The sequence below is a fragment of the Diceros bicornis genome, chromosome 20, assembly GCF_020826845.1.
Source record: "Diceros bicornis minor isolate mBicDic1 chromosome 20, mDicBic1.mat.cur, whole genome shotgun sequence".
In the NCBI taxonomy this organism is placed as follows: Eukaryota; Metazoa; Chordata; class Mammalia; order Perissodactyla; family Rhinocerotidae; genus Diceros; species Diceros bicornis.
The window spans coordinates 10,996,981-11,015,754 of NC_080759.1; the positions used below are offsets into that span (position 1 = coordinate 10,996,981).

Genomic DNA, 18,774 nt, shown 5'->3' on the forward strand with positions numbered 1-18,774 from the left:
AGTAGTAGATAATAACAACAATAAACAAACACATAGAGACAGACATTGGATTGGTGGTTACCAGAGGGGAAGGGAGGGAGGAGGGCGAAAGGGATAATTTGGCACATGTGTGTGGTGATGGGTTGTAATTAGTACTTGGGTGGTGAACATGATGTAATCTATGCAGAAATAGAAGTACAATGATGTACACCTGAAATTTATACAATGTTATAAACCAATGTTATTGCAATAAACAAAAAATTTAAAAAAATAAAAAAATAAATAAACCCACAATATCACTATTTCTTTCTTTTTTTTTCTTTTGGTGAGGAATATCAGCCCTTAGCTAACATCTGCCAATCCTCCTCTTTTTTATGCTGAGGAAAACTGGCCCTAGGCTAACATCCGTGCCTATCTTCCTCCAATTTATATGGGACGTCACCACAGCATGGCTTGCCAAGAGGTGCGTCTGTGCACGCCCGGGATCAGAACCGACAAACCCCGGGCCGCCGCAGCAGAGCGCGCGCACTTAACCGCTTGCGCCACTGGGCCGGCCCCAATATCACTATTTCTATACACCAGTGCTCTCCAGTGAAACTTTCTGTAATGATGGAAACAACCCGCGCGGTTCAACATGGTAGCCACTAACTAGATGGATGTGGTACTGAGCATTTGAAACGTGGCTAGTGTAACAAAGAAGCTCAAATTTTTAATTTAAATTTAAATAGCTACTTGTAGCTAATGGATACCACAGTGGACAATGGAACTATAAATCAAAAACACTTCAGAATTTCATTTTTAAAAGTTTTAGCTTGGGACCGGCCCTGTGGCGTAGCAGTTAAGTGCACGCACTCCACTGATGGTGGGCTGGGTTTGGATCCCAGGCGTGCACGGATGCATCACTTGTCAAGCCATGCTGTGGTGGCATCCCACATAAAAAGTGGAGGAACATGGCACGGACGTCAGCTTAGGGCCAGTCTTCCTTAGCAAAAAGAGGAGGATTGGTATTCTTGTTAGCTCAGGGCTGATCTTCCTCACCAAAAAAAAAAAAGGTACAGTTTTACCATTTTACATTACCTCCAGCAGTGTAGGAGGGGAACATAAAATGGCGTAACTTTTGGAAAACTGGCAGTTTCTCAAATAGTTAAACATAGAGTTACCATATGATCCGGCAATTCTACTCCTAGGTATATACCCAAGAGAAAATAAAATATAAATCCACACAAACACTTGTACACAAATATCCATAGCAGCCTTATTCATTATAACCAAAATGTGGAACTAACTCAAATGTCCATTATTGACGATTACAATGGAATATTATTCAGACATAAAAAATGGATGAAGTAGCACCGATACATGCTACAATACGGATAATCTTGAAGACATTATGCTAAGTGAAAGAAACCAGTCACAAAAGACCACATATTGTAGGTTACATTTATATGAAATGCCAAGAATAGCCAAATATATAGAGGCAGGTAAGGTAGATAACTAGTTGCCTAGGGCTCAGGGGGACGGAGAATTTACAGGTGATGGCTAAGAAGTATGAGTTTTCTTTTTGGGGTAATGAAAATGTTCTAAAAGTGATTATGGTGAAGGTTGTACAACTTTTAGTGTACTAAAAGCCACTATATTGTACCCTTTATTTAAACAGGTGAATTTTATAGTATATGAGTTATACCTCAATAAAGCTGTTTAGAAAAAGTTACCGCTTTCATTGATCCACTAGAAGAAACACTAAAAAAAAAAAAGTCTCAGACATTCAAGAAACAAAATACTTCACAATCAATGATAAATGCTTAAATAAGAATAACTGAAGCATACCTATGGCAATCTTTTCATTTTTAAGTCACAGAAATAAAAGAAATCGCCATTATGTATTTTACAGAATTAGAATAGAACTGCCATAATCTAATTTACATTTAAAATTACACTGACAGGGGCCGGCCCCGTGGCTTAGCGGTTAAGTGCGCGCGCTCCGCTGCTGGCGGCCCGGGTTCGGATCCCGGGCGCGCACCGACGCACCGCTTCTCCTTCCATGCTGAGGCCGTGTCCCACATACAGCAACTAGAAGGATGTGCAACTATAACCTACAACCATCTGCTGGGGCTTTGGGGAAAAAAAAGGAGGAGGATTGGCAATAGATGTTAGCTCAGAGCCGGTCTTCCTCAGCAAAAAGAGGAGGATTAGCATGGATGTTAGCTCGGGGCTGATCTCCCTCACCAAAAAAAAAAAAAAAAAATTAAACTGACAATCATTTGAGTACAATGGGTATAAAAATTTTAACTTTAAAGTGATAAATATGTGATATAGCAAATATTATGGAATTTCTCAACATGAAATACATGAGCATATTTTCTGCTATCCATATAAAGTTTTTCCTATCTTTAGTTAGCAACAATGAAATATTAAATTCTTATCAGTTGTTATGATCATTCCAGAATAATTATAAAGCCATACCTCAAAAACATCATCATGATTAACAATATGCTTCAAGTTTTCAGAGGCTTTCATATTTGCAGTCACTGGTAGATTTCCAGGACTGATCTCAGCTTCAGCTTCACTGGTCTTCTGTGTCGAGTTTCCTATCATATACTTTTCTCTTTCCTCAGCTTTGCTTCTTACTGGAGTAGTACTTTCTGAAGTCTAAATAAAAGAAACGATAAAAAATTCATATTCCTTAAGCTTTATATCTACGTATTCTTGAATTCAAGTTCAGACGAAAATTTAAAGTAATTTAACATCTTCCTTTTCTGGACAAATAAGGAAACCTGAAACACGGAAATCTGTAGCACTCACAGATAAAACGCTCATTTTGGAAACAGGTGGTCCCCAAAGGTCCCTAAGCCACGTTCAACTTTACGAGTTAGCTGAGGCTACATTTCATCTTATCAGTTGCAAAGCTGGTGTGTGTGAGTGAGTCACGTAGCTCAGCATGCTCAAACTCAGGAGGGCTAGACTGTTTTCTGCTCATTGTGGAATGCAGAGGAACTCTAGTGACAGGTTAAAACTTCTGTTTCTGTGATACAATGTGAGAAAAAAAGTTCATTAAAGAAACACACAAGTTAGGGATTTGTATAGGTTTCTGCAACATTCCAAGGAAACGCCAATGGTCTGTCATAGCAACTGCATTTAAAGTTAGAATTGGGCAGTGGATCAATATTACCATGGTAAAAAATTTTTTTTCCATAAAAAAAGTTATGCCTATAACAACGAATTTTCTGACATTTGTTAATCTTATTCTTTGTTCAGGCACTGATATTTCTTTTTTCTTTTTTTTGGAGGAGATCAGCCTTCTGCTAACATCTGCCAATCCCCCTCTTTTTTTTTTTTTTTTTTTTGCTGAGGAAGACTGGCCCTGGGCTAACATCCGTGCCTATCTTCCTCCACTTTATATGGGACGCCGCCACAGCATGGATTGCCAAGCAGTGCATCGGTGCGCGCCCGGGATCCGAACCGGCGAACTCTGGGCCGCTGCAGTGGAGCGCGCACACTTAACCACTTGCGCCACGGGGCCGGCACCGTAGCACTGCTATTTGTAAAGGCTATGCTGACACTTTCCTGCCTGTCTGGACAGTCGGTAACCACTGAAGTGTTAATATTAGCAATTAGGGAGTTTGCTGATTATTACAGCTTTTAGTTCAGGTAGCTGAGAACACCATCCTAAATTTGAGAGTACATTTTAGTATATACAAAAGGGATCATTATATCAATTATCATTTTAAAACTTTAAAGAACTTGAAATAGGCTTTGGTCAATTCCTTTGAATTGAGTTTTCTAACCTTCACACCCACATCATTATTTACAACTTGCTGATCTTCATGTGGTTTCAAATCTTTTCCAGAGTCTTCGTTAGTCTCTTCATCTTTTAATCTATGTACAATGGTTTGAACAGTTTTGACCATATTCTTAAGCTCATCTGGGTATGGTGTTGGGTATCTCTTTAAGTTTCCCTCCTAGAGAAATAAAATAAGTGACATTTAAAATATGGATAACTAACGTCAATCTCAAAACTTAATCTATAATCCATCCCAATTACAATGGATATCTAGCTTATAGGGGTAACTGTGAAGACAGATGATAGGCTTTTGCAAGCATTTTAGACTCTTATACAAGTATGGTTTTATCAGTAGCCAAAGACTTCACAGTTATAGATTTCAATGTTTTAAAAGCTTTTTTAGCAGACTTAAATAGAAATATATTCCATTTGGAGATATATGGTGTGGATATTGCCAACACCATCACTTGGCTTTGAAACAGATACATGTTTTTCAGCTAGATATTTATCCAGGCACATATGAAGTTCCTACATTTATACACTATGTCTTATGTGCTGCAAACCAAACACTTCCAAGGTCAGCCTAATGGTCATCTTCTGGGATTCAGCTAGTTTATATAAGGGGAAAATAATTACATCCATAGATAAGTTGGAAATGTGTATTTGCTACTTCTATCACCGTGACACACATTCTCAATCCCATAAAGAAATAAAACATTCATAATGAAGAGTTCTCTATCCCTAAAATATATATATAAATAATCATTAAAGAAAGGGAAGGGGGAAAACAATAATCTATTATTCTCTTATATTTATATACACTGTGAAATTTGGCTTTTAATCACATAGTTTTCTATTGTTCTCAAATTCTTTCACATGACATATGTATTGGATCAATAAAACTTCAGGTGCCTTGAGGGCAAGAAATGAAACCAATACTTCTTTGTATCCCCCAAAACAGCAGAGTATAGGTATACAGTACCCAATAAATTATCAGCAGAACTGCTTCAAATTTGAAGGAAGAAAGAACACACTCACCCTGGGAGGTGCCTCCCTTTCATCTTTGTCTTCATCACATTCAAATGCCACTTGAGCTCGCTGTTTCCTCTGTTCCTCCCACAATGAAGGATTAAAACTTTCATTATCTGACATGAACATAACTAAAGAAAAACAAACATAAAACAAAAAAAAAATCCACTACATTTTACTGTAATTATGAAAAACTATTACTTGCTCATCAGATTCTCTATGAGATATGTTTGTTAAGGTAAGTCAAGACTGGTCAATGCCAACAGCTATAAATTCTACACTAAAAACTAAGCTGTGATTCTGACATTCTTTACAATATCAATCATATATCTTTTCTTCTCTAAAGCTGATTTGTCTTGTTTTGTTACTGGAAGGGTTCCTGAAGAGAATCTAACAATTAAAACACTATAGATATGTGATTTTGTGCAGTTCCCTACAAAAGGTAACATGGTAATATATAAATGATTTCATCCAAGTTTTTACATTCAGAAATAATATTCCTAATTCAAATATTATTCATTAGGTATTGGGCAGGGGGTGGTTTAAGAGAGAAAGAGTGAGATATTTTGGTAAAAAAGGATTACCCTGACGGCACATAATTATATCTTTGCATTAAACATTATATATAATATAGTTGTACTAAGTAAAGTGCTTACAAGATATTTTCTATATCAAAATGCAAGAAAAAATGAGAATTTAACCTAAACTCAACACTTACAAATCCTGCTATCCGATATAATATTAAAGGTGAAGATTTAACAACTGTTACTGTTTTTCGCTTATTAGGCAACTAAAAAAAAAATCTAAGGCTTAAAATATTAATCCATTCATCTATTATATATCCCCCTATAGAAGTCTGTGCAATACAAAATAAAATCACAACTTGTTTTCTGCCCAATTAAGAGAAAATGACTATACCTACTCAAAACAAAAGGGATTAAATACTCTTTTGGTCAATACCCAAATATGGTCAATTTGAATACTTACACAAACGTAGAATAATTATCATTTATTTTCAGTCCTTATTTTAGGCTTCCTACCCTTCTCTAATCTCATATCCAAACTAAGAATGCCATGAAACCAAAAACTAACAATGGGAATGGAGTTTTGGGATTCAGTATTTTGTTTTCATTACAGTTCAAGAATTTTTTCTTTAATTGCCTTGTGGAGTTGCTTAACAGTTAACAAATTAGAGTATTTGTTTTTGTTTGTTTGTGGAATGTGGTTCAAATTCCTAGGAATCCCTATTGACATACTTTTGTGGTATACTTGGGAAGGTAAGCAGAGTCAAGCAGTTTCCGACCAAGTCTATTTCCAGAATTCAGAAGACTCCCCTCCCATCTTAGGCAGCAATTCAATCACCAGCCTAAACTAGAGATCTCTAAACGTCTTGGATTATGTCAAAGCAATTTTACACCAGAGTATTTTCAGAACCCCAAGGTAAGTAACTTTTACTACACCTCTCATTCTTGTCAACTTCTGGTCATCTACACTTTCTACCCTCTAGCATAAATCTCACATCTTTTGAGATTCGGGGCATCAGGTAATAATACCACTTTCTCTGCATTTTAGATGCCACTAGACCTGATCATCCTGGTATAATCATCGAGGACTCTAGTATTTGCCTATAGTCTCTCTCTCCACCTAAACCTGCCAATATCCTGAATAATAACATCATGTGATGACCCCATCTAAACACTAAACTCTCCTAGTTCCTTTTTTTTTGTGTGTGTGAGGAAGATCAGCCCTGAGCTAACAACCATGCTAATCCTCCTCTTTTTATTGAGGAAGACCAGCTATGAGCTAACATCTATTGCCAATCCTCCTCCTTTTTTCCCCCAAAGCCCCAGTAGATAGTTGTATGTCATAGTTGCACATCCTTCTACTTGCTGTATGTGGGATGCGGCCTCAGCATGGCTGGAATAGTGGTGCGTCAGTGCGTGCCTGGGATCCGAACCCAGGCCGCCAGTAGCGGAGCGCGCGCACTTAACTGCTAAGCCGTGGGGCCGGCCCTCTCATGGTTCCTTGATGGCTTCAATTCCAATGACCATCTGCACTTCACCCATGTGATTCACAACCATGGTATTACTCAACACCTTGGCTTGTATAAAACTTTTCCACCTCCTTGACCACTACACTTGTTCTTCCAAATCATTCACTTGCTTATTATTGTTGGTAAACTTTGAGTTCCTTAACCTCACTTCTTGTTCTTCCTGTAAAACCCCTCTAGGTTTTACTTCCTTCTCTGATCAGCTTAGACTTCATGATGTATTATTTTAACCACTATCATCTTTCTTGTCCCTTTTCCTTAAGTCATACCTATCTAACAAACCCATAATGTGGTACTTCAATCACCTACATTCTTTGCTCTGCACTGCCGAATTCTACCACAGAAAAATGATATAACCTTGTTGTTTAGAACCACTACAAATTTATGGTATTCCCTATCTCTGCTCCATCTTCAAAGCTGCCCAGGAATCCTTCTATTTATTCCTTGTCAGTCTTTTCTCCCACTCCAAATCACTACCGCTTCCCTTAAATGCCCTTTCCCCAACTTCTAGAGGCAACTTTCTCTTTGACTTCACTGAGAAAAGAAATGCAATAAAAACCCTCAGATTGATACTCCCTCCCATAACATCCTGTTTTCCTAGCTACAAATTTATTGTTATATGGAAGCATATTTCCCCTTCTTCCTGTTTAAGACTGATTCCTCTAACTAGGCCCAAGATAGCATGCCTTCTCTTTCAGATTTATGCATCATTAACCCCCTTTAGATCAGGAGCTTCTTGAAAGCAAGCATTATCTTTAAATTCTTAGATCTAACACAATGCCTAGCACATGGGGGGTCCATAAAAACAGAATGAATTAAATGTGAACGAAGTGTCTACTTCTTTCAAAGTGTTATAAAACTCCAACCCAAGAACATTATATTTTCCAACTCATCTATTTTTTAGAGGCACTGTGATAAAGGAAAATCTTTTCTTGCAGTTGAAAAGAAATTCATGCACCTGACCATACCAATGTAGTTTCTGATTAAGTATAGTGAGTGCAATATGCTATAGAGCTCTTCTTGTAATACTCATAGTGAAATACTTTAAGAAACAAATGAACTCCAGAAGGACTCAGAATATTATAAACATATCTCAGATTTTTCCATTAAAGACTCTTCCAATCTAAAACACATTACCAAAATCTAAAATTAAAAGTGGTAAGATTTTATTTTGCTACTTCTACTCTTCCTATCAGAAATAAATTTCTCACCTGAACTATGATCTCTTTTAAGAGGAAACAATAAGGGAATAAATTGAAATGACAGAAAAACAAACAGAAGGCCAGGTGAATTCGAATCATGGAAACAGAAAACAGTAAGAAGAGGGATCAAGATGTAAGTATACCCCTCATTACAACAGTTTAGAACAGGGGCCAAGCAAACTTTTTCTGTAAATGCCAGAAAATAAATATGTTAAGTTTTCTGAGCCAAGAAACAAAATTGAGGATATTAAGTAGGTACTTAAACAGCAAGAGAAGTCAAATTTCCAGAAGATTTTTGACAAATTTAAAATATACTAATAATTGAGTACCGTTTCTTGTAATACAGTTCTACTAATGAGAAGATGGAAATTCTTATTGTTGGAATAACATTTTGCTTACTTGGGGTTCAACATTAGTGTTCACTATCATCAAACTGACGTAAATATTCACTTGTAAAAACTACTCAGCTCGTGGGCTACAAAAAACAGGCAACAAACCAGATTTGGCAATGGGCCATAATTTGTCAAGCACTTTTATTGGAACAAAAAGTGTTATGACAGAGGATATTTATCTGGTCATTCCATGGAAGGGTCTTCAACAATCTCATAACTGTGCATTTAATAATCTAGTTCATTACTCAAATTAAAAATACATATATATACACTTTTCAGTAGTTTTATTCATTGTTTGAATCATGTTTGGTTATTTTAGTGTAAGTAAAAATGAAAGGAAAAAATGAACATTCTGAAGTCTCTATATGACAACAACAAAAGCAGGTAGGATAGTAAAGCACTAATAACACAATATAATATAACATCAAAGATTAAATATGTCCTTTGGAGACTTTGGTTCAATCACAGGAAAAAATAATTTTGTTTGAAAATCTTCCTTTGGAATATCTGTATTTGATTTCTTTCTAATATTTTTCAGTTTCTATTATTTTTCTGAAACAATCAAAGCAGTAAAACAAAGAACAAAAATGAATTTTTTTTTTTTTTTGGTGAGGAAGATCAGCCCTGAGCTAACATCCATGCTAATCCTCCTCTATTTTTTTGCTGAGGAAGACCAGCTCTGAGCTAACATCTATTGCCAACCCTCCACCTTTCCCCCCCGCCCCAAAGCCCCAGTAGATAGTTGTACGTCATAGTTGCACGTCCTTCTGGTTGCTGTATGTGGGACGCGGCCTCAGTATGGCCGGAGAAGCGGTGCCTCCGTGCGCACCCGGGATCCGAACCCAGGCCGCCAGTAGCGGAGCGCACGCACTTAACCGCTAAGCCACAGGGCCAGCCCCAAAAATGAATTTTCCAAGTTTGCTTTTTCTATCTTTTAAGAAAGGGGATAGAAAACTATTAAATTTGGCCCACTTCCTGTTTTTGGATAGCCTGCAACCTAAGAATGGTTTTTTAAAGTTTTTAAATGGTTGAAAAAAAGAATATTTCATGACACATGAAAATTACATGAAATCTAAATTTATCTGTCCATAAATAAAATTTTATTAGAACCTATGCTTATTTGTTTACATATTGTCTGTGACTGCTTTTGCACTAAAATGGCAGCATCAAGTAGCTCCAACAAAAACTTTATGGTCTACAAAGTCTAAAATATTTATTAAATGGCCTTTTACTGAAATAGTTTGCCAATGCATGCAAGACGACATTAAAGTCTCTTCTCTACACTAAGAATTCATTCCTTCTCTTTCCTCACAAATATTTTACATATTAGCATTCTACCTTTCCATATAAAAAAACAATTATTTGAACATATTATGTAGCAGATTATAATATTTACAGGATACTCACTCAGTTATTATTTCCTATTATCTAGAAATCATCTTCAGAGACGAAGTGGAAAACTGAGATGTGAGTCCCAGCGATTAAGGTAAACAAACAAAAAAACACCTACTGATGTATCCAAACATTTACAATAACTCCCCACACTGCACGAGCAGGGGCATAATTGGTATATCTATTTCGAACAGAAAATTCTTAATTTCTAATGTACACAGAGAGTACTTGCATAAAACACACTGACCATCTTTAAAATTAAATATACTATATTTTGTTATAGATACATAATTCCAAATTATATTGCTAAATATGGAGATTGCGGTGGATTTAAATACACGGAAGAGAAATCTTGTTTATAAACCTATTCTCTAAGCCTTAATTACAGACCCTTCAATGAATGAAGCTATTTACATTTGACATCTCACAAGTCTTAACTTCTAATCCAATTCAAAAGCTAAGCAGTTTTGCTTCATCCAAATAAATCTCATCAAATATATCCATGAAACAATAACTTCTCAAAGTAAGTCTTTTATTTCTTCTTGCAAAGTAAAAGAAATAATTAGTATAGAGAGGTAATGAGTTTTCTAATTATTTATCACTAGTTATGGAACAGAAGTTAAATGATTTTAGTTTTTAATCTATTTAAGGATTTCACAGCTGTTTGTTAAACCTTCCAAAACAATGTGATAATAATAATAATAATAATAGGCAATTAGATTTTGCCATAGTACTAAGCACTTTATAGCCAATGTTTCTCATCTTTACAAAAACCCTGCAAAACAGATACTATTATCATTATTTCAAGATAAGGAAACTGAAGCTCAAGAATTGATTTAACTGGCCTATGGTATATTTTATAAATTAAGACTAATGATTAACTTAGATTTTTTTCCTTTAGTGTTTTTCTGTATTAACAGTTAATCTGCGAATAACTCTGGGCCATAAAGATTTTCACTGGTTTCAGAAAAATATACATAAAAATTATATTTTTATAAAGTGTAACATCTCTATCACACATGCACACACACAGTACAACATACATAAGAAAGAATTTGTTCCTTAGTCTAAAACATTTTCATGCCATAATTGTTGAAAAACATTTGTGGCCAATAGTATAAATAAAGGGCATATTCCCCTTTCCTGGCAAAATATTAAGCAAGAACTTAGAAGCAACATTTACAGTCAGAATTTTACAGATTATCCTTATCTAGTATGTAGATCCAAGAGTAGTATTAGGTATACAACAACAGAAGTGAACAAAAAATGTCCTGGTTTAATAGTCCTAATTACATAAAACTTAAATGCATTCCTATCATTTAGCTAAATGTGATTTAGACTAGAGAGATCTATAATAGATGAAGTTCACTGTTTAATTTCAAGGAATCATTTAAAGAAGCATATGGTATACATATACCTCTAAATTCAACTATCTATAACCCTGAGATATTGCCTTATTTTCCCATTTTCAGAGAACTTTATTGACCCATTCTCCAAATTCCCTTCAAACTAGTAAGTCTTTGAGACTTAAAATTCACGTCACACTTTTGCTGAGATTTGTCAGTATTTGTTTTTTAAAAGAAAAGAGATTCTTAAATTCCTACCATCCTCAGTCCTGGGCTGCTGAGGGAACATGTAGTTAGTAAGCACCATTTTCTGGGTCTCTGAATCAGTCTCTTTTTGAAGAGGTATCAGGGGTTTGGACTAGGGAAAGAAAATAAATGTTTAATTTTCCATAATCCTAAAGCAAATACATATCCAGCAATTACTCTAAGTACTCACCATTTTTTCTATAAAGTATCAATGTGTAGCTTATAAAAACAAATTTAAATATACATAATAAAACTTTAAGCATTGTTTTGAAACCTTATAAAAATCTAAAAAATAAAATTTAGTTTTTAGTATAAAGCAAACTCATACTATATTGCAATTATCACTGATTATCAATAAAGTTTTAAAAGATTTCATATACTAAGTATATCCACAGTCCAATAATTCCTTATCATAGTGATTTAATAAAGCTATAAAATAAGCCATTCCATTTTGTTATTTTACTTCCTCTAGTATTCCACTTTGGGAAGATGCTTTTGTAGAAATGTGGAAGCTTTAGTTTAGTTATCTGCAGGTTTATTCTACCTGAAAAGGGAGTACTTAAACATTAAGTTGTAACCTGCTTCTCTCTTTTCCCCTGTGTCTCCTGTCTCCACTAATGATACCACAAGTTACTCAGTGGTGGAACTAGAATCCCCAGTTATTTTGGACCTCATTTTTTCTTAAGACTTTTTTCCTAACTGGTTATCAAGTGTTTTCAATTTACTTCTTAATTTAACTAATACTTTTATAGACTGTAGACCTAACATCCTACCAATCCAAGCGCTGGCTGACTCCAGACAGGCAGGGAACTACCCAATCGTCCCCTCACTGCCACCCTATCGATGAATTCTTTGGACTTACTCTTATGAAAACCTTGCAGCTAGCTAATTCCATCCTTAAAATCTTATTCCCATTCAAACATTTCCTCCGTGCCCCACTCCTTGTTCTACAGTAAACAAACCGCCCTGCATCTCAAATGTCTTCATTGAAAACTTTCCTTGACCTCCTCAGATAATGGAAATGGTAGATCTACTCCTTTCCCAAAGACAGTGCTTCCCTGAAGCCTTCTCAAATACAGGTTGCCTAATCTCCCACATCTCATAAAACCCTAGGTCAGGAGGTAAGAGTGCTCACAAATGCTGTGAGATCACTACTCCTCTCTCCTCAAGTATAAACACCTGTTCTTTTGAGGCACATTAAACCCTGCCTCTACCATTCTACCTCCTTTCCTAATACAGTCATAAGCCGCATAATGATGTTTTGGTCAACAATGGACCACATATACGATGGTTGTCCCATAAGATTAGTGCCATGTAGCCTAGGTGTATAGTAGGCCATACCATCTAGGCTTGTGTAAGCAAACTTTACAATGTTCACACAACAACAAAATCGCCTAATGACATTTCTCAGAACACATCCCCATCATTAAGAGACGCAAGACTGTATCCACTGACCTCCTGATAGTATCCATCTATTCCTGACTCTCTTAGGCCAAGTCTTTCCACAGTCCTGGGTAATTCAACAGATACAAAACATAGTCATACTTTTAGCCCAGTGATTTCTTAGCAGATGAGGAGTGTGTGGTAAGGAGGAAAGAAGTCCACTTAGATGGACATATAAAAGTAATATGAGAGGCTTTCAAAAACTAATCACCCCGAAAAAGGTTCTAAAATTAACTGTAGTAATGGTTGTACAACTCTATCAATATATTAAAAACCATTAAATAGTACACTTTAAAATGTGAATTATATTTCAATAAAGGTGTTATAAGAACACTAATCATCCGTTATTTGTCAAGTGCAAAGGCAGAAAAAGAGATTGAGAACTATTTACCGAGCCTCTCCATTTCCTTAAAACACCTAACTCCAGTGATCTTTATTCTTATTTCATTTCAGATACTCATTTCACTCCCTTGCCATAATTCCTACAATATAACCTGTAAATATTCTTCCTCTGAAGTCTAAAATCACTCATTAAACAAATATTTACTAAGTGCCTCTTATATGCCAAAGCACTATGACAGGCACTAGGTAGCGAGTGGTGAGCTTACAGTATATGAGAGGAGGGATAGAGATAACAAAATAAGAAATTACACTGCAATGTAAGTACAGGGTAGAGGGGGTACAGGGTGCTAAGACAACATATAGGAGGAGGTGTTCACTTATCACAATCTTGAGTGACTAGGAAAGCACTCCTGAAAGAATGCCTTCCTAGATGAGCAAGAGTAGGCATTAACTGGGTAAGAAGGGAGAGAAAGAATGAAAAGAGCAGAACTCATTTGGGGAAATCAGAATGAAGGTGTAAAGAGCAGAGATGAAGCTAAGAGGATGAGCAAGGTCTTGAAGGATAAGATATAAAGAAAGGAGAAGTCATGAAAAGGTTTTAAGTAGGTTAGTTCTAGAACTAGATTAAAGGATCACTTGAGTTGTAGTTGTTCAGAATGGAATTAGGGTGATATAAGATTGGGAGTGGTGGCAACACTGGACGCAGAGACCTGCTAGGAAGCTATCTCAATAGTCTTAGTCAACACTGTCCAATAGAAATATAACGTGAGACAAAAATGGGAACCATAGATAATTTACAAATTTCTAGTAGCCACATTTTTAAAAGACAAAAAGAGGTTAAATTAACTTTGATAATGCATTTAACTTAACCTTATATATTCAAAATATTATAACTTTAATGTGTAAGCAATAATAAAAATTGTTAATGTGGTATTTTACATTCTTTGTTCGTGCTAAGTATACAAAATCTAATGTGTGTTTTACACTCACAACACATCTCAATTTGGACTAGTCACATGACACTAGTTGTCTGCTGCACTGGACAGTGCAGGCCTCAGGGAAAGATGATGGTGGACTGTATTTAGGGGAAGTGGGAGCAGGGATAAAGCAAAGCTGAAAAACACCTGAGATATTTAATAGTTAAGACTAAACAGAGCTTGGTGATTAACTGGACTGAAGCACAGGGAGAAACAGTAGCTAAGGGTTATATTCCTAGGTCTCTGTCTCTGGCAAGCACTTTTTACTGATCTAGGGAACCAGGAAAAGAAAAAGATTTGGAGCAGAAGATGGAATGTTTTCGGCTGGTTGAATTTGAGACATCTAGGTGGCAATGTTAAGTAGACAATGAATGTGAAGTTCAGGAAAGAGAACTGGGCTGAAGATAATTGTTAGGAATAATGAGGATTTCGACAGTAACTGCATCTTTCCTAGAGGAAAGCATAGGGAAAGAAACTAAAGCAGAGCCTAGAGCACCATGAGAGGCACCAACATATAAAGGACTGGCAGAAAAAAAATTCCTGAAAAGGAAACTGAAGAGTGGTCAGTGAAAAGGACAACCAGCAGAATACAGTAACAGACACCATGCAGCTCTCTCATTGCACTGGTTCCACAATACTTGCTAATCAACCTCTCCAAGACTGCCACTCCCTTGAACTTTCCACTTTATCACCATCACTCTTTCCTGTCTTTGCTTCTCTTTTTGTACCTCACCATATCTCATTATAACCACTTTCCCACCAATTACCAAGACCCCCCTTGCCGCACTATTCTTCTCTTGCACCTGGCACCTGGCTTGGCAAAGCTGCAACCCAGAATCATTTCAATTGTGTGCTTTCTCTATATGACACAACTGAGCAAATAAGTATAACTACAAGTTTGTAGTAACCAACTTCAACAGGGCTCTCAATGTTGCCCGAAAATCCTTCTACATTTCCTAAATTGTATCCTGAAGAAGATACTATCTTCTAAACTTCTTAAAAATAAAAATAGAATTCAAGAACTGCAAGAGTTTGCTATATTCTAAGAGTTTCACCATATACATTATAAGTCCTTCCTCTCACAAACTTCTGACCCGAGCTCCCTTCAAGAAGCATCCCTGCCAGAGCTTTTGATTCCATCAGCTTACACTGCAGTTATCCAAGCCCCTCTTGTATCCTTCATCTCATTCTCCACACAGCCTCTTTCCAACAACTTATAAACGTGCGTTCTAACACTAAAGGATCCCTTCTTACTCTGCCCCTGGCTACCAATTTCTTTATATTCTACTCCTTTTCTTTCTCATCCAACCTTCTTAAAAGACTAACCAACAATCTTATAGTTCCATTTTCTCATTTATTTATTGCTTAAACTGCTGCAATCTGGTTTTGACGTATACCTCTAAAACTACATTAGTTATAGTCAAGATAAGTTGGTAAGAGAGGTACAACTTGCCAAAATATGTTGGATATTTTTCAGACTTCATTTGAACTGACCTCTCAACAGCATTTATGCTGTCACAACTCCTTCCTTTAGGCCAGTCGCTTCACCTGTAACTTGGAGCCACCATCTCATAGTTTCCCTTCTACCTCTACCGCCACTCTTTCTATTAATCCACCTGGCACTTAAATGTTAGTATGCCTCAGGATTCATCCATCTCTAACATTTTAAAAAGTAATTTTACATAATTTCTTTGGAGAAAATAAGAAAAGCTAAAAAACCGTTCCCTAGAAAAAGTGATTAAGATGATGGGCTGAACATATATATCTCTTCTCATGCTACAAATCTTTTAAATAAAGAAATTTTACAAATAAACAGAAAGAATAAATCTACAATGGTACTGGAAGAGAGGAAATTATGACTTCAGGAGCAATTCTGAGAAATCCCTGGAAGTTAGAAATTTAAAGAATGGAGAAACCAAGACCACAGAAACCACAGTCTAAAACAAAGGTGGGGATCGGGTGTGGGGTGGGGGCTCGTAGCCACTAAAACTGTTGTATACACGCCTACTTGAATATACCAAAGGTACTTTAAACTCAACATGCCTAACTGGAACTTAACATCTTCCCATATCTCTTTCTCTTGAGGTTCCCTATCTTTGGTACGGTATAAAAATCTACCTAGTCACTCAAGTCAAATCTCTGAGGCCCATCTTTGCTTTTACTCCCTTTCTTCTCACATCCATGCATTCTTCATATGTTCTAATGACGTGACCTTTTAAGTTATGCCTTAAATATACCAGCTCTTCCTTGGCCCTCTTATCATTACTTCACTTCAAGCCAACATTTTCTGTTGCCTTAAGTATGGCAACGCCCTCCAAACAGTCTCCCCTGCCTTTATGCTTAGCACCACTCCTGGCTAAAGCCATCTTCCATAATGCAGCTCAAAAAGCCTTTCCAAAATATCAATCTAATCATACCATTAGCCTGCTCCTACATAACACCGTTTTCCCATCTCCTATAGCAGGGTTGACATGTATCACAGGATCACTTCTTCCTCTTAAACTGATGACATATATGAATACCTGATCATGATTATAATGATCAAATGCCCAGTTTGCCTGGGATATTCCCATTTTACAAATGCTGTTCTGACATAATTATCATAGAGCTTCCTTTCAATATCAAAAGTGTCCTAGTATGGACAATAAATTACACAGTCACTCTAATCATAGCACTTTTCCACTGAGCCTGAATATGGCCTCAGAATCCTTAAAACAATCTTTGAGAAGCCACTTACAATTTATCAGAGTTGACATGCAACATAAAGAAATCTATTTACCATCCTTGAAATACAATGCAAGTTCCTTTGCATGCCATAAAAAAATCCTCCATGACCTAGCCCCTGTCTACCTCTTTGGCCTAACTTCCTACTCTTCTATCTCACAGGTTATGCTCTAGTCAGAAAGAACCACTTGTAAAGTTATCAAATATACCAGACTGCTTCACCAGTAAGTGCTTAGGCTCACAACAGTCCTTCTAACCAGAACACTCTCCCCCTTTCTTTGTTTAAATCATATTATTCTTTTAAGCATTGCAGGCATCTCCTCCTCCGGGAAACCTGACTTTACATCCCCAAGTTACGCTCCCCTTCTTTGATCCTGAAGCTTAGTCCTACCAAGTCTTTCACCATATGGTATTAAATTGACATTTTTTTTTTTTTAAAGATTTTATTTATTTATTTATTTTCCCCCAAAGCCCCAGTAGATAGTTGTATGTCATAGCTGCACATCCTTCCAGTTGCTGTATGTAGGACACGGCCTCAGCACGGCCGGAGAAGCGGTGTGTCGGTGCGCGCCCGGGATCCGAACCCCAGGCTGCCAGCAGCAGAGCGTGCGCGCTTAACGGCTAAGCTACGGGGCCAGTCCTAAATTGACCTTCTTATTATCCTTATTTGGCCTACCTTAGTCTGCCTGGCACAAAGCAGTTGTTCAATAAATGGCTCCTGAACGTGAATGACAAAACGAATGAGGGAATGAATAATCAATTGTTCTGTTCAAGCCTTCAGAGAGACTCACGAAAAAATTATGTTATTGCATGTATTGCCTATAGGTATATTCCCTACGTGGTTGGTGAAACATCCAGGAGCAATTTATTTTCGTAATTCATAAGCAAACTACTTTCACATACTTTCTCCTCTATACTTTGTTCTTTTACAGCAAAATGACTTCCTCATACTGTAAGAGGTTTTATAGCTACCTTAGATGTGTTTTACCATTTACTAATTTACTATTTTTGTCAAACAAAGGAAAACACAAAGCCCCTCATCACCACAATTTTTGTTTTAAAGTAATTAACAAATGAGGAGCAAGAAGAAGATAATAAAAGAACTCTGTAAATATGAAGAAATTGTATTAGACACTACATAATTTCACTGATATGAGTCATCTGGCATAATTTGCTGGCACTGATTTACTCATAATACTGCTGTTATACTAACAGTCTCCGAGTGCTCACAATCGGGAGCTACTGTCTCATTCATACTGTAGTAAGTAATTGGCATAAGACAGGGCCAAGCAAATATTCTGTGAATCCAGCTGCAAAATTTCAAATCAAGTTTCAAATGTAAATATCCACTTAAGAAGACTAGATAGTTAAGAATTCTATATATATGAACTGACATATTTAATAGATGCAGTAATCATTTGTGTTCAAGCTCTAATAAAAGCAAAGGTATCATCATTTTAATATTTACTTCCCTAATCTGCAAGTTAATACTACAGTCTGATTCATAAGCATGGGTTGACATTAACTTAAAGCTTTTAGGATACTATAAGAGTTAGGTGGAAAGGGGTCCTCAGTTAAGAAGTTTGGAGAATCCTGAAATATAGACAAGTGGGTTTCTTTCCTGTAGTAACATACTAGGGTTGTTAATATAATCCAAAAGAGGAATATAACAGTCTCCCAAGCGAATCTGACTATGAAACTTAGAAATATCATAGGAGACCAGTGTATCCAAACCTTGGGAAAATGCACCTTTAGATAAATTATTATAAGGCATTGCTCAAAGGCAAATACTAAGCATTAATTCATTTAAAAGATCAGCAAATTGTAAATTCTGCTTTGTTAAAACACATTGATCTGTAAGAAATACCTGA

The 18,774-nt window shown here is 36.4% G+C and overlaps 1 protein-coding gene across 12 annotated transcripts in view; it reads right to left on the reverse strand.

The window, feature by feature from the left end:
- Positions 1-18,774, reverse strand: part of ERBIN (erbb2 interacting protein) — a 126,737-nt gene that overhangs the window by 30,466 nt on the left and 77,497 nt on the right. For 10 of the 12 annotated variants that reach the window (XM_058563949.1, XM_058563954.1, XM_058563952.1 and 7 more), the window contains 4 exons: positions 11,430-11,529; positions 4,799-4,920; positions 3,765-3,938; positions 2,443-2,628 (listed from right to left, as the gene is read on the reverse strand). In XM_058563949.1, coding sequence (XP_058419932.1) covers positions 2,443-2,628; positions 3,765-3,938; positions 4,799-4,920; positions 11,430-11,529 — 582 coding nt within the window. The remainder of the gene's footprint in view (positions 1-2,442; positions 2,629-3,764; positions 3,939-4,798; positions 4,921-11,429; positions 11,530-18,774) is intronic. The other 2 variants (XM_058563951.1, XM_058563956.1) reach the window with 1 other exon arrangement.